Source organism: Mesoplodon bidens, assembly GCF_964165515.1.
Source record: "Mesoplodon bidens genome assembly, chromosome: 1".
Taxonomy (NCBI): domain Eukaryota; kingdom Metazoa; phylum Chordata; class Mammalia; order Artiodactyla; family Ziphiidae; genus Mesoplodon; species Mesoplodon bidens.
The window spans coordinates 122236455-122252540 of NC_138176.1; the positions used below are offsets into that span (position 1 = coordinate 122236455).

The window sequence follows — 16086 nt, forward strand, 5'->3', positions numbered from 1 at the left end:
TTGATTTGGGAGGCTTTAAAATCAACTCCTATTGATATGTAGATAGATTTGAGATTATTCACGATGAAATTTTCATCCTTGGCTGGCTCTACTTTTGTCAATCGGCACATATTGAACTACAACTTTCCACTGCATGAGACGATGGTTACCCTGAGAAGGCCAAGTGAAGTCAAGAAAAGTACAATCTGAGAAGTTAATTTTGTAACAAAATATAATTAACTCTGAAGTCAAAGGAAAGTTTCTTTTAGGTTTTTCATTATTTTTGAATTAAAACTGTATTTCAACCTCTCCATTTCTGTAGTAATGGAAAATTACCAGATCAGAACTAGATTTATAAATTGTTTCCTACTTTACTTTTGACTATATGACTTTAAAAATGTCTACTACATACCCAGATTATAGTTTCTAAATACTCTTTCCTACTAAAAGGAATCAGACTCTTTAGAGAAATGGCTTATCCCCAGCCTGGGCCAGGAAATATATAGGATGAGCCTGGAACATCTTGTCCTACCAGAAATCAAAGATTACTAGGGTTGTACCAAAAGGACTCAAAAGTAAACTTGAAGAGGCTTCCAGTAGCCAAGGATGGGACAATCTGAACATCAATGAGAATTACAATGGTAATGGACTGATGCATGACAAGTCTTTAAATCCACAAATTCATAATGATATTTAAAAACTAACTCATTGGTCACCTCTGAAGGATGCTAGGGAACTGCCTCATAGTTTTGGTAACTAGTATATAAATGCAAAAAATCAAGCCTTTATCCTGGGTTTCTTGTAAAAACTGTCCTCCAACCTAACAGCTGATGAAGTAGAGGTGTCCCAGCTAATAAATGAAGAAAGAATGTTAAAATAGCAGCAGTTTGCAATCCCTAATGAAATAAAGAATCTAAGCAATGTTCATCAGTGGATGTTAACATGAGTGGGAGACCCAGACGTTATTATACACCTCCTGAAAAAAGTACTAAGACATATTCTTACTAACCAACCAACAAACAACCTAAATCTGATTCAGAAATAGAAGAAAAAAGACAACTTGAAGATGCAATCAGCAAATTCTAGACTCCGAAAAACTCTGTAGGATAAATGACCAAATTTCTTCAACAAACAAATTGTGTGTAATTGTGTGTGTATATGTGTAGGGGAAAGAGAGAGCGAGAGAAAGAGGGGGGTAGAATAAAAGCCAACAGACTAAGAGATTTAAGAGAACTGATCAATCAATGCAATGTATGGTCCTATTTGGATCCTGATTCAAAAAGTTGTTTAAAAAATTACAAGACTGAGACATTTGAACACTGTCTGGATTTTTGATGATATATTGACTTTATGCATAGCTATAAATTTTAAGTACAGCAGTTGTAATATTTACAAGTAAAATGATATGATTGCTAGGATCTGCTTCAAAATAATCTGACGGTGGAGGAAATGTGTGAGGGTACAGATGGGTTCATTTATACTATTCTTTCTATAGATTATCTTGAAATTTTTCAAAAAACAATTAAAAAATAAAATACAAGTACAAAAAACTAAGAGCCTGCTTTCTTATCTATAATGCAGAGATAATATTTCACTAATATTTCACTCACACCTTTCTCTCAAACATGTTGTAAAGATAAATGAGTTCTTTGAAAGGTGTCTGGTCTAAAGTCTTGTTAATCAGGGATGAAGACAAAATTGTTGATGGCTAAAAACAAGCTTTAGACCTTATATGTATTCTAATGACAAAGAAAGCATACCTTCTACAATATATGACAAGGAATGTTTGAAGTATATAAAGCATGACCATAAATTAAACCAAGCATTAGGTCTGATTAGTATTAGTGATATAATTATTTTCAATTTATGTCAATGAAATCAGATGTAAACTCTTAAAGGAAAAGACTGCTTAAAAAATTCTTTTTGCTGTATTTAATAAGGGACAATCTGAATAGGTGATACATGCATTAAGAGGACTAACATAATATGAAGAAAATCCCATGTACTTCATGGTAATTTTACTTGCTAGGGTCCATGATAAATGTAATGGTTAAAAACAATTTCAAGACAATTTAACAAAGGACTATCACACCAACTAGTGTTATTGACTTGTTTGGTACAGATTTTATTATTCATTAAAATGAAGTGATGCATACTATTTAGATCAAGAAAAGACTATTGATCTCAAAGACTCACATTTCTTTTCCATTCCACTCCCCACCCCACTGGCAATGGATATAACTTTGGCTAATAAAATGCTTTCTACAATGTATAGGAGATTCAGTGGCTCCAGTTAAGTACCCCTTATTGAGAATGTCTAGCTCAATAACATTCATAGGGAAGTTTTTTGAAGTTGAAGCAATCACTTTGAAGTAAATCATCCTTTCAAATTTGGATTGAAAAGAGGAGGGGGATAGCTTTTAGGCTTTTCTTTCCTTAATGTGACTATTTCCACAGATGGCTCCCTCTGAAAATTAATGAACTGACTTAGCCTTACAGGAAATGCCATTTAGAAGGACAAGAATTATAGTCAGAGAACAGATCCTATGATCAAAATAGCAGAACTATTATTTACATACCTTAGCAACTGTAAAATTCATGTTTTCACATAATTTTTAAAGCAGCATTAAGCAAAATTATTATTTTCTAAATCATGAGAGGAGAAATACAACCAAAAGAAAGAAACTTTGTATTTAATATTTAACATTATTAAGCATAAAAAGATCTCAGAGACCCAGCACTGGAAATACACTAAAAACTGAAACAAAAACACTATCCAACCAAGTTGGCATTTATCAATGATCCCCTTTATTTAAGAATACTCTAAGAGTATATGTCCCTTAGAAATTTACAAAGTAAGCAAAATAATTAAAACATCTACCTTATATTTAAAAACCAAGTAATTTAAAACACTGAGTAGATTGAATAGATTAAAATCTATGAGTTTATCATAATACTGGAGGTGGTGTGGGACAACAGAAACGACACTCATGTGCTACTTCCACAGGGGGTAACTCCACTCCAATACATCTTGCCAATAACAATACAATGTCAACATGTAATAACACAACTCCTTACTCTGAAAATTGGTCATTAACATTAAACATTTACCCAGCCTTTTCAGGAAAGACTGTAATTCATTCCTAGTTGATAAGAAAAAGTCCTTTACAAAAGAATGCCAGCTAACACATACAGAAGGAAGGACAGTAGTAGAAAAACATGTGCAATCTCCAATGTAATGACCGATTCAGGTAAGGGCAATCAGTTCAGTAAAACCATTATGTGAAAGATTGTTGGACAATAAAGATAGTCACACTGTGTCTAAGCATCACCTCATTGACTACTCGTTAATTGTAAAGACAAAAATTTGCCTTTATAGTGGAGAGAGCTAGTGGTAACCACCTTAACCAAGTCATTAAACCTGGCATTGCCAATAGTAAGACACTTGACATCATATGCCTCTGAACAGAATTCTTCATAAAGTACTTGTTATTATCCATGAAATATTCTCAAAATAATGTTTAAAATGAATTTAATCAAGCCCCTAGACCTAATTTACAGTTTAGAAGACGTACAAAGGATGCACAAGCTTTGAATAGTCCTAGATTGAAAACAAGAGCTAAAAGGACATTTTGGAGACAATGGGGAAACTTGACTATGGACTGGATATTAGATGATATAAGAGAATTACTGTTAATTTGCTTAGCTGTGATAATGGTATTTTAATTATATATATATATATATATATATATACACACATATACATAATTTTATATATATATAAATTTACATAATTTGAGAGGCTCCTATTTTTAAAAGGTAGATGTTGAAGTATTCAGGGATGAATTATCAATGTTGGAGACTTATGTTCAAATGGTTCAGCAAAAAATATAGAGAAGAGACTTTATAAACTTTCAGCTAAACAAAACAAAACTTTCAGCTATAAGATAAATAAGGTCCAAAGATCTAACGTAAAACATGGTGACTATAGTTGATAACACTATTGAATAACTGACATTTTCTAAGAAAGTAGACTTAATGTTCTCATAAAAAAGATTTTAAAAACTATAATCTAATAATGATTATAGTAATGATTACACAACTGTATATTATTTGTCAAAGTTATCAAACTGTACCCTTAAAACTGGTGAATTTTATTTTATGTAAACCATACCACCATAACAGCCGATTAAAAAATTAAATAAAATATAAAGTGCTTAAACCTCTCCCCAAAAAAAGAAAAATAGATAAAGCAAATATGACAAAATGTTAACGGTTGAATCTGGGTGGTATACAAATGTTCACTGTAGTATTTTTTGCAACTTTTCTATAAATTTGAATAATTTTATAAGCTGAGAAAAATAAGTAAAAATTACTTTAATAGAAGATATAATTAGATAACAGTCATGTTTTTAGAAGTAACAAATAGATTTCTTGACTGAGATGGTGTTTGACATAGTTAAATAACGAGACCAGTGGCATTTACTAGTAAGAGTGAAGTTTTCAGGTGAATGGAAGGGCTCAAAGGAAACCTGAGATAAAAGTAGGAAATGCTCCAACCACACATTAAAAGGATCATACCCTATGAGCAAGTGGGATTTATCTGAGGGATGCAAGGATTCTTCAATATACACAAATCAATCAATGTGATACACCACATTAACAAATTGAAGAATACCATATGATCATCTCAATAGATGTGGAAAAAGCTTTTGACAAAATTCAACACCCATTTATGATTAAAAAAAGCTCTCCAGAAAGTGGGCATAGAGGGAACCTACCTCAACATAATAAGGGCCATATATGACAAACCCACAGGAAACATCACCCTCAACAGTGAAAAACTGAAAGCATTTCCTCTAAGATCACAAACAAGACAAGGATGTCCACACTCGCCACTTTTATCCAACACAGTTTTGGAAGTTCTAGCCACAGCAATAAGAGAAGAAAAAGAAATAAAAGGAATCCAAATTGGAAAAGAAGAGTTAAAACTGTCACAGTTAGCAGATGACATGATACTCTACATAGAAAATCCTAAAGATGCTACCAGAAAACTACTAGAGCTAATCAATGAATGTGGTAAAGTTGCAGGATATAAAATTAACACACGGAAATCTCTTACATTCCTATACACTAACAACGAAAGATCAGAAAGAGAAATAAGGAAACAATCCCAATGACCATTGCATCAAAAAGAATAAAATACCTAGGAATAAACCTACCCAAGGAGGCAAAAGACCTATACTCAGAAAACTGTAAGATACTGATGAAAGAAATCAAAGATGACACAAACAGATGGACGATATACCGTGTTCTTGGATTGGAAGAATCAACATTATCAAAATGACTATACTACCCAAAGCAATCTACAGATTCAGTATAACCCCTATCAAATTACCAATGGCATTTTTCACAGAATTAGAACAAAAAAATTGTACAATTTGTATGGAAACACAAAAGGCCTTGATTAGCCAAAGAAATCTTGAGAAATAAAAATGGAGCTGGAGGAATCAGGTTCCCTGACTTCAGACTATACGACAAAGCTACAGTCATCAAAACAGCATGGTACTGGCCCCAAACCAGAAATATACAGCAATGGAACAGGATAGAAAGTCCAGAGATAAACCCACACACCTATGGTCAACTAATCTATGACAAAGCAGGCAAGGATATACAATGGTGAAAGGACAGTCTCTTCAGTAAGTTGTGCTGGGAAAACTGGACAGTAAGTTGTGCTGGGAAAACTGGACAGCTACATGTAAAAGAATGAAATTAGAACACTCCCTAAACCATATACAAAAATAAACTCAAAACTGATTAAAGACCTAAATGTAAGGCTAGATACTATAAAACTCTTAGAGGAAAACATAGACAGAACACTCTCTGACATAAATCAAAGCAAGATCTTTTTTGAACAACCTCCTAGAGTAATGAAAATAAAAATAAAAATAAATGAATGGGACTTAATGAAACTTAAAAGCTTTTGCACAGCAAAGGAAACCATAAACAAAAAGACAACCTACAGAATGGGAGAAAATATTTGCAAACAACTGACTGACAAAGTATTAATCTCCAAAATATACAAATAGCTCATGCAGCTCAATAATAAAAAAACAGGGCTTCCCTGGTGGCGCAGTGGTTGAGAGTCCGCCTGCCGATGCAGGGGACACGGGTTCATGCCCCGGTCCGGGAAGATCCCACATGCCGCGGAGAGGCTGGGCCCGTGAGCCATGGCCGATAGGCCTGTGTGTCCGGAGCCTGTGCTCCGCAGCGGGAGAGGCCACAACGGTGAGAGGCCTGCGTACCACAAAAAAAAAAAAAAAAAAAACCCAATCAAAAAACGGGAAGAAGATCTAAATAGACATTTCTCCAAAGACAAAGATGGCCAAAAAAGATGAAAAGATGCTCAACATCACTATTAGAGAAATGTACATCAAAACTACAATGAGGTATCATCTCACAATGGTAAGAATGGCCAACATCAAAAACATTTACTAACAGTAAATGCTGGAGAGGGTGTGGAGAAAAGGGAACCCTTCTACAGTGTTGGTGGGAATATAAATTGGTACAACCACTATGCAGAATGGTATGGAGGTTCCTTAAGAAAACTAAAAACAGAGCTACCATATGATCCAGCAATCCCACTCCTGGGCATATACCCAGAGGAAACCATAATTCGAAAAGATACATGCACCCCAATGTTCACTGCAGCACTATTTACAATAGCCAGGACACAGAAGCAACCTAAATGTCCACTGACATTTGAATGGATAAAGAAGATGTGATACATATATACGATGGAATATTACTCAGCCATAAAAAAGAATGAAATAATGCTATTTGCAGCAACATGGATGGACCTAGAGGTTATCATACTAAGTGAAGTAAGTCAGACAGAAAAAGACAAATATCATATGATACCGCTTATATGTGGAATCTTAAAAAATGGTACAAATGAACTTATTTACAAAACAGAAATAGTCACAGAGGTAGAAAACAATTTTATGGTTACCAGGGACGAAAGAGGGGGAGGAATAAATTGAGAGATTGGGATTGACATATACACACTACTATATATAAAACAGATAACTAATAAGGACCTACTGTATAGCACAGGTGACTCTACTCAATACTCTGTAATGACCTATATGGGAAAAGAATCTAAAAAGAGTGGATATATGTATATGTATAACTGACTCACTTTGCTGTACAGCAGAAACTAACACAACATTGTGAATCAACTATACTCCAATAAAAATTTTAAAAAAAAGAAGTAGGAAATGCAAAGGGAAAAGTTTCTAAAGAGAAGGGGCAGGAATCAGTGCTGGAATCGGCACTGGAGAAAATTAAGATGGAAATATTGCAAAGCTACAGAATGTAACACTTTGTCATCAGTTTAATCTTTGAGATAAGCAACTAAATTATATTATTCTTCCCAACCTTAACCTTACCTCATGGTTTAATGTTAAAATTCTTTTTGGTAGTTTAGACAAAAGTCATATTAGATGGAAGAGTTATTTATGTCATCAGTCCTCAGGGTCAAATACAGCCCACGCTGTCCCCCCCAAGTCTAAGGTCAAGTCTATACAAATTACTAGACAAACCATTTTCCTGTGAATTTGTAAAGCTCAATAGTGGAGCCACCACTGGGATTTCTAGGTACACTGATTTCAGTCATCTTAATAATGGAGTTGATTGACTACAGAATCCCATCGGTTGCCAGGCCATCGGCCTTTATTACCACAAGGAAAAATGAGTCAACTGAAAAAGGTCAATTTAGTCAGGCCATGTAGATCCTGTTAACTACTTTTCTGGAATTAGACTCTTGTCATCAAATAAGAAAATAAAGATGCACTGACTACAATAACAGAGGAGTTCTATTATAACTGTCCTCTTAAATTTAAATGGTAAAGATTCAATACATGCCTAAGTCATTGCCTACTGGTAACTTGGCTTTGGACTCAGAACTTCATTTCAGAGTTACTTTTTACTTTCAAAACTGATTCAAAGTGGATATGGAGATAGGGAAAAGTCTAATTTTGCCTTCCAAATCTAGTCTTGCAGTATGTCTATGAAGAAACAGAAAAACAATCCATGAATTTTTTCTATTTTTTTCTACCCATTAGGAAAGAGTAAGCCATATAATTTTACTTACTAGCTAAACAAGTTCTATCTGATCTCTGAGTATGTTTTGTCACTTGTAAAACAGAAATAAGATACCTGTAAATCAGGGCTGACCTACATGCTCTGCCTCCCTTAAAGGGCTGAGATAGGTAAAATGAACACTTTGAAGACTGTTTTCAAATCAAACTTTTAAAATATCATTTGCTTAGATTATGTTTTAATTTGGTTTATAGCTATCCATATTCCATTGTACATCATGCAAGAAAAAAATTGGTAGGATTCCATTTTTACTACCTAGTGAAAATAAGGTTAGACAAAATCATCTATGTAGAACTCCAGCCAAAAATACTTAACATGAATCTAGCGAAACAATTAGTCAAAAACAGATTTGGGGACTTGCCTGGACTTTTCAAAAATGTCAGTGTAATAAAAACCAAAAAAAAAAAAAAAGGCAAGAGAAGGGCACAATTTAGGTAAAAGGGAAACAAAAGTGATCAGATGCAATCTGTGACCCTTGATGGGGTCTTGGATGAAACAAAAAATAAAAATCAGAAAGAATATTTTGGGAATAACTGGGGCAATTCGCTCTGTATCTTAGATAATATTATTTTATCAACAATAAATTTATTGATTGTGATAATAATATTATGGTTATGGAAGAAATGTCCTTGTTTTCAGGAGAAACATGCTGACATATTCTAGGAAAGAAATGTTATGCTGTATGCTGCTTACTTTCAAGTGGTTCGGAAACAAATTTTTTTAAACTATCAAGAGAGAAAACAAATGTGGCAAAATGTTAATAGCTGAAGAATCTAGGTGATGGGTAGTATCAGGTTTTACTTTTCTATTCTTTCAACTTTTCTGTACATTTGAAATTTTCAAAAGACTATGGGGTGGAGTGAACACTGCATAAACAAAACAAAACAATGAAAAAATTGTATCAGTTTTCCAATAATAAAATTATACTTTCATTAACCTAATTTTCTAAATGAAAATAAATTCACTATGTTATAATATTGAGGTATATTATTTAAGAGCAACATTAATCTTTCTTGTACACAAAACAGATAAATTAAGTGGACTTAATTACATAGTAAAAAGGTCTCACTGAAGGATTTCCTTTGAGTAAAAAGTAGTGTCATTTCTAAAAGTAGGATAGAAACAGATCAAATGTTACTATTGCAAAGATCATAGAAATTAACTAAATCCTTATACACTAGCAGACCAGTATCTACATGTTTTTTCAGGACATATAACTTAACATTTTTCCTCAAAAACTAACTTAAAGGCAAGTAGAACATGTATCTTACAGTTAACAGATGTGATGGCTCATATTTTATTATATACTTCACTTCAACCATTCTGAAGGCAAGCAAAGTAAAAAAACTAAAACGATTAATTACAGTCCATAGGCAGAAAACATGACATTCTACTCTAGAAATGCCATTTTAACTCTAGAGTAGGAATGCTATAAAAAGAGGGGAAAAACCCCTCTAATAAACACTAGACTTGGGCGATAGATGAAAACAAATTTAAGATTGTGAGATAAAGAAAATAAGCCTGCCTTAGACTGAAAACTTTTCCTACAGATTTTTGGGTGAAAACTTTCTAACTAAAATTTTATAATCTCCTTTGTATCAAACCAGTATATTTATGTGTATGTGGTATTCTAAACAGAATGTGAGGCTTTCTTGTTCTGGCAGAAGGTTGAACAACTGCCCATTAGCCCCATAAGAAATCAGAAAGTATACTCAGGAATTTCTTTTTATGGGTTCATTTAAGTATTAACTAGAAAGAGCGTCATTGTAACATGAGCTAACAATTTATGTTTTTATAATCTCTTAATCAAATAAATTCTTAAAAAATTTAAATACCCTGTTAATGTGGAGTTACATTCTCTGCTTTAAAATCTGTTTGCTAGTATAGATTCCTATTACTACGTTTTCGTAGGAAATATATAGTATTTCCTTTACCAGATAAGCTTTATAAATGGAAAGAAAAATAAGAATATCTTTACAAACTAACCTAGTTTTAGCAGTCTTTCGTTTTTTGTAAATAAGATGACAACAGTGTGAATTGTAATAGAAAAGAACAAACTTCATAAAATGTTATACTTTTATTTTCAAAATAGCATTTTATTTACCTTGTTAATGGACACTACCAAAGCTGGTTCCACTTTACCTTCGATTTCTTCTGGAGTGTAAAAACAATAGAGTTTACCCCCTCTTAAAACACAATACAATCTTCTCCAACAAATCAGACCTTCTACCATTTGCTGAAAAAGAAAAATCAAGAAACTCTCAACTTTAAATCATTATTTATCATCTTAACTCTAAATTCAACAAAATACTTGAATTAGCAAAGTTAGTTTTTTGAAATGTTTTAATGTGATAGTTACCCATTGATTTACTATACAATAAGTCAATAGCCCAAAGTAAAAAAGTACGTACGTATCAGAGAAGAAAGGTGTGGAATTCTCAAAAGGATTAAGCAAAATAGAGGTAATAATTATCACATAACTTTTATATACATAAAATCATAAATCAATGCAGTTTTAGAGAAGCTAGTCTATTAAAAATTAGTGATTGGAATTCCACAGCAATTCACGTAATGACTCAAGAGAAGTATAAAAATAACTGAATATTCAAAATAATTGAATATTCAAAATATTCCCTTACTGTTCTCAGAACACTGGAAAATGTTGACTTCCCTGTAAGAATGCAAATTTTCTTTCCTCTTAATGGAATTTTTTTAAAAAGCTACTGATTCATTGAAGCCCACAATTAATTATTTACTGAATACAAATAACTATGGTTATAAATAAATTAGGAGTAGGTGGCACAGAGGCAGCTTTGGAAGCCCAGAGGCCTAAACTGTGCCAAAAGCTGTCTGCCAGAAAGGCCTTCATGTGAAAGGTGTTGAGCAGTCCTCATCAGTTTCCACAAGGAGTCCTCTGGTACTGATTATCCTGTTACTGCTATTAATGAAGCAGAGGAACCTGGAGGAGGTAGCCCCTTAGCCACCAAAACTGCATCAGACCCCTCCCCTTCCCTACCTTCTCACTCCCAGCTGCACCCTCCCTCCACATTTGATGTCTAACAAGGAGAAAACTGTCATTTAGGAGAAGACTTTATTAAAAAAAAAATACTTCACAATATCAGAATGCCAAACAACTGCCAGGATATTAAGATCAAAATTAGAGCTATAATTGTTGCAGGATATTTAAAGTTCTCTAACCTGCTGATTAAGAAATCCTGCAAACGCATCCTCATTCATACAAGCTGGTTGGGCGACTAATCGGCAGCACATGTTACCATATAAGGGAAGCCAAAACGAAGACTCTTCTATTTAAGTGAGAAAAAAATCAAGTTATAAATATGTTTATTTAAGGTCATTATACATTTTGATTATTTTCACAATTTTTTTTGCTTTATATAAGAACATATGTAAAGGTTCATCCTGCTCAAATTACTGTATTCAATGACAAAATCAAATAAAAGAAAGCAGTTAGGACAGGATGATATTAAACTAATAGTTCACAGCATGCTATCACCTGGAGTAGACATGGAACTTTTAGTCTCTTGATCTCGTTTGATCTTAAAGTAATTAATCAATGGAGGTAGTTCAGGGCATATAAGTAAACTCATGTAATTTAAAAAACATCCTAATAAAGTGATTTTTGTTTGTCAAATTCTACTTTTTGCTCTGATTTTCACTATAATAATTAGCAAAGTGATGCTCTGAATAAAACACTTCAGGGCACAACTTTATGATAAAAATTTCATAATAACCCTTTTGACCTTTCCCCTTGTCCCTTCCCTCACTGAACAACTCAGGTGTAAGCCATCATGTGGAGTCCACCACAATGGGCATTTGTGCCAGGAGTTGGGCAGGGGGTGGGTGGGAAGCAGTAGTGTGCCAGAGCTGGGTGCTGGGGCCAGTCAGGATAAGGAGGTGAGTGGGAGAGCTGCCTGGCATGAGGAATCAGAGCCTGAAGGGGCTGAGGAGGACGGATCACATGGGGAATATAGAACCCAAAAGGGGTCTCTGCTCAGTGGCCGGCCTGGCATGGGGAGGAGGGGCCCAGGTAGAGTAAGGAGGGTATCTGTGTGCAGTGATGCCCAAGTGAGGTGTCAGAATCCAGGGAAATTAAGAAGAGTGCGGGGGGCAGTCCAGCCACGGGAGTCAGTTTGAGAGTAGCGAGGGGACCATTCACACATTTGGTGACCCAGAACAGTGTGTCAGAGCCCGGGGAGATGCAAATGCAAGCAGAGGGACAGCCGGGTATGGGGTGTCAGAGCACAGGCAGGCTGAGGACGGTGTTCACATGGGCTGAGGAGGGTAGCCCTGGGTGGGCTGTATGAGCCTGAGCAACGTAAGGAGTATCCACGTGGGGCATGGGGCAGCCCAGAGGGGAGTCAGAGCCCCAGCAAGGAGAGAAAAGCAGTTATGTGAGAAAGATGGAAAAATGGTTGCTTTTAAGGTGACTGACCAAAGAATAAAAAGCATTAAAGATAATAGAAGACAGGTTTCTCACTGTCAGAGAAAGGAATTACGAATGTGCGGAATGAACTCTTTGGTATTGGATTAGAACTAGACATACTGGTGTGAACTCATGGTTTTCAACATACAGAGATTAAGAAATGCATGACATACAGAGTGAAGTGAGTCAGAAAGAGAAAAAAAATACCGTATGCTAACATACATATATGGAATCTAAAAAAAAAAAAAAAGATGGTTCTGAAGAACCTAGGGGCAGGACAGGAATAAAGACGCAGACATAGAGAATGGACTTGAGGACACAGGGAGCGGGGAAGGGTAAGCTGGGACGAAGTGAGAGAGTGGCATGGACATTTATACACTACCAAATGTAAACTAGATAGATAGTGGGAAGCAGCCACATAGCACAGGGAGATCAGCTTGGTGCTTTGTGACCAGCTAGAGGGGTGGGATAGGGAGGGTGGGAGGGAGACGCAAGAAGGAGGGGATATGGGGATATATGTATATGTATAGCTGATTCACTTTCTTTTACAGCAGAAACTAACACACCATTGTAAAGCAATTATACTCCAATAAAGATGTTAAAAAAAAAAAAGAACAAATGCATGACAGGACTTCCCTGGGGGTGCAGTGGTTAAGAATCTGCCTGCCAATGCAGGGGACATGGGTTCGAGCCCTGGTCCGGGAAGATCCCACATGCCGTGGAGCAACTAAGCCCGTGCACCACAACTACTGAGCCTGAGCTCTGGAGCCTATAAGCCGCAACTACTGAGACTGCATGCCACAGCTACTGAAGCCCACGCACCTAGAGCCCGTGTTCTGCAACAAGAGAAGCCACCACAATGAGAAGTCCACGCACTGCAGCGAAGACCCAACACACCCAAAAATAAATAAATAAATAAATAAATAATTTTTTAAAAAATGCATGACAAAATATATATACATGTATGTCCACTGAGAGGGCCTAGGAAAAGTGACACCTAATAGTGACAGTCTAATAGCAATGAATACACCTATAGCTCAGATCATGTCTTCTAAATATTATTTCTATTAAAAAGAACCAGTCTTCCTTGGAGAAATGGATAACTCCAGGACTGTGGCAGGGAAAGCACATGATGAGCCTGAAATATCTTGTTATGCCTTAAGCAAGGAAGTACTCAATGAATGAGGAGGACATGTAAAAAGACACAGAAGCCATCTTGAATGTGTTCCCATTGGCCAAAATGGAGACAATCTGAATCTTAAACAAGATATTAGCAGATTATAATGTACTGAATAAAACTGTAAAACATGAGTCCATGTTGATATAAATAAATCAATGAATAAGTTGAAAGTCTAATAAATATACTTAGTTTTAAAGTATCCCCCTCCCACACACAAAATATGTATTAAGTACAAAGAGGAAAACAAAAAGAGTAACTTAACAGTAGAGAAGCTTAACAGACACCGCCCTAATCAAGTGAACATCATCAGTAATGGGATGAATCAAAAGATGCCACCTGATAGAATGCAATGAGAACGCAGCATCATCATCTCTGTGATATTTCTGCCGAAGATGCATATCCTGAGTCTCAGCCCAAGAAAACATCAGACCAACCCAAACTGAGGGAACTTCTACAAAATAACTATGAAATTTAAAAATGTCAAGGTTATGAAAGCCAAGGAATGACTGGAGAACTGATCTAAATTGAAAGAAACTAAAGAAGCATGATGATTAAATGCAATGCGTGAATCTGCACTGGATCCTTTTGTCATAAGGGACATTAGTGGAGTAACATTTGAATGGTGTCTGTATTAGTAGAAATAATAGTAATGTATTCATGCTGACTTGAATAGCTGTAGTGATGTAGCCAGATGTCTTTTAGTAGGAACAGGTATTAACATATTTGGGAGTAATGAAGCATCAGGTAAACGACTTGTTCTCATGTATTTTTTTGGGGGAAAAAATCTTGATATTCAACTTTTAACTGTTCTGTAAGTCTGCAATTGTTTTAAAAAGTTCTTTCAAAAAACATTAAGATAGGGGCTTCCCTGGTGGCACAGTGGTTGAGAGTCCACCTGCCGATGCAGGGGACACGGGTTCGTGCCCTGGTCAGGGAGGATCCCACGTGCCGCGGAGCAGCTGGGCCCGTGGGCCATGGCCACTGAGCCTGCGCGTCCGGAGCCTGTGCTCCGCAACGGGAGAGGCCACAACAGTGAAAGGCCCACGTACCGCAAAAAAAACCCCAAAAAACCAAAAAACATTAAGATAGTCCTTTAATGTAGTGTGCAGGTAGTTATACAACCTTTATAACTGTATGGAAGGAAAGCACTGCATAATTTATTCTGTGTATTGGGGTATAAATAAAAATGCAACATACGGTCCTATGTTCACACTGGACCACACAAAAAATATCTGTAAAGTTTTCACTGCACCCATGTTGGTAAGTGCCTGTTAAATGACTATAACCATTGGCTATTACTATCATTGACCAAAAGGTCTTAGTAAGTCCAGAAAATAAAACATTTTTTGTAAAAAAAGAATTATTTAATATATAGAAGCAGTGTAGCCAAGGCTTGACACATCAGTTAAATGAAAAAGGCCAGCATAAGTGAAGAGCACAAAGTTAAAGCAAAAACAGTTTTTTAACAATTTACCTGCTCAACATTCTACTAAAGAATAGCATACCACAAATTGTCTGGGACTATTCAACTCTTTGTTAAAGCTGCTATCTTTTAGAAACAAAGGGTTTGATCTGAGATAAATAAGTGTATAAATACAATACAGTCAATGATTTAAAAATGCAGACACGGGCTTCCCTGGTGGCGCAGTGGTTGAGAGTCCGCCTGCTGATGCAGGGGACACGGGTTCGTGCCCCGGTCTGGGAAGATCCCACATGCCATGGAGCGGCTAGGCCCGTGAGCCATGGCCGCTGAGCCTGCGCGTCCGGAGACTGTGCTCCGCAACGGGAGAGGCCACAACAGTGAGAGGCCCGCGTACTGCAAAAAAAAAAAAAAAAAAAAAAGGCAGACATAAATAAATAAATGAGAATCTCCTTTTCTAAAATAGGCAGGAAATGAAATAAAAATTCTATAAAAGCATGCATCTACATAATACAATTGAAATCACCCTTGTGATTTATGAGTTTAAAGTTTGAAAGCGAATTTCTTTACATAGCAAACCCAGATTTATGAATGGCTTGTTTTTAAGTTAGGATCCACCTCCTAAAGAAACAGAATCATAAATGATTAGTTTTTCAGACCAGTCACAATCAATAATGTATCTGGAACCTAAGTACCACATGTAACAGTGTGCTTCTCTAGTAAAATAAGTTCAGATTTCATGGCACACCAAGAAAAATAATTCCTTCCTCATTGCAGACCTTGAAAAGGGACACTGGATGTAAAATTCTTTGCTCTACAGATCACGTGCCACATACACTGCAATCAACTTTTACTTCCTACATAGGTTTCTCTACAGCTCATGACCACTGTAGAATAACG

The 16086-nt window shown here is 35.7% G+C and overlaps 1 protein-coding gene across 4 annotated transcripts in view; it reads right to left on the reverse strand.

Moving 5' to 3' along the window:
* Nucleotides 1–16086, reverse strand: part of RTKN2 (rhotekin 2) — an 87085-nt gene that overhangs the window by 19962 nt on the left and 51037 nt on the right. For all 4 annotated transcript variants that reach the window (XM_081234680.1, XM_081234683.1, XM_081234682.1 and 1 more), the window contains exons 8-9: nt 11341–11447; nt 10247–10378 (exon numbers count right to left, since the gene is read on the reverse strand). In XM_081234680.1, coding sequence (XP_081090806.1) covers nt 10247–10378; nt 11341–11447 — 239 coding nt within the window. The remainder of the gene's footprint in view (nt 1–10246; nt 10379–11340; nt 11448–16086) is intronic.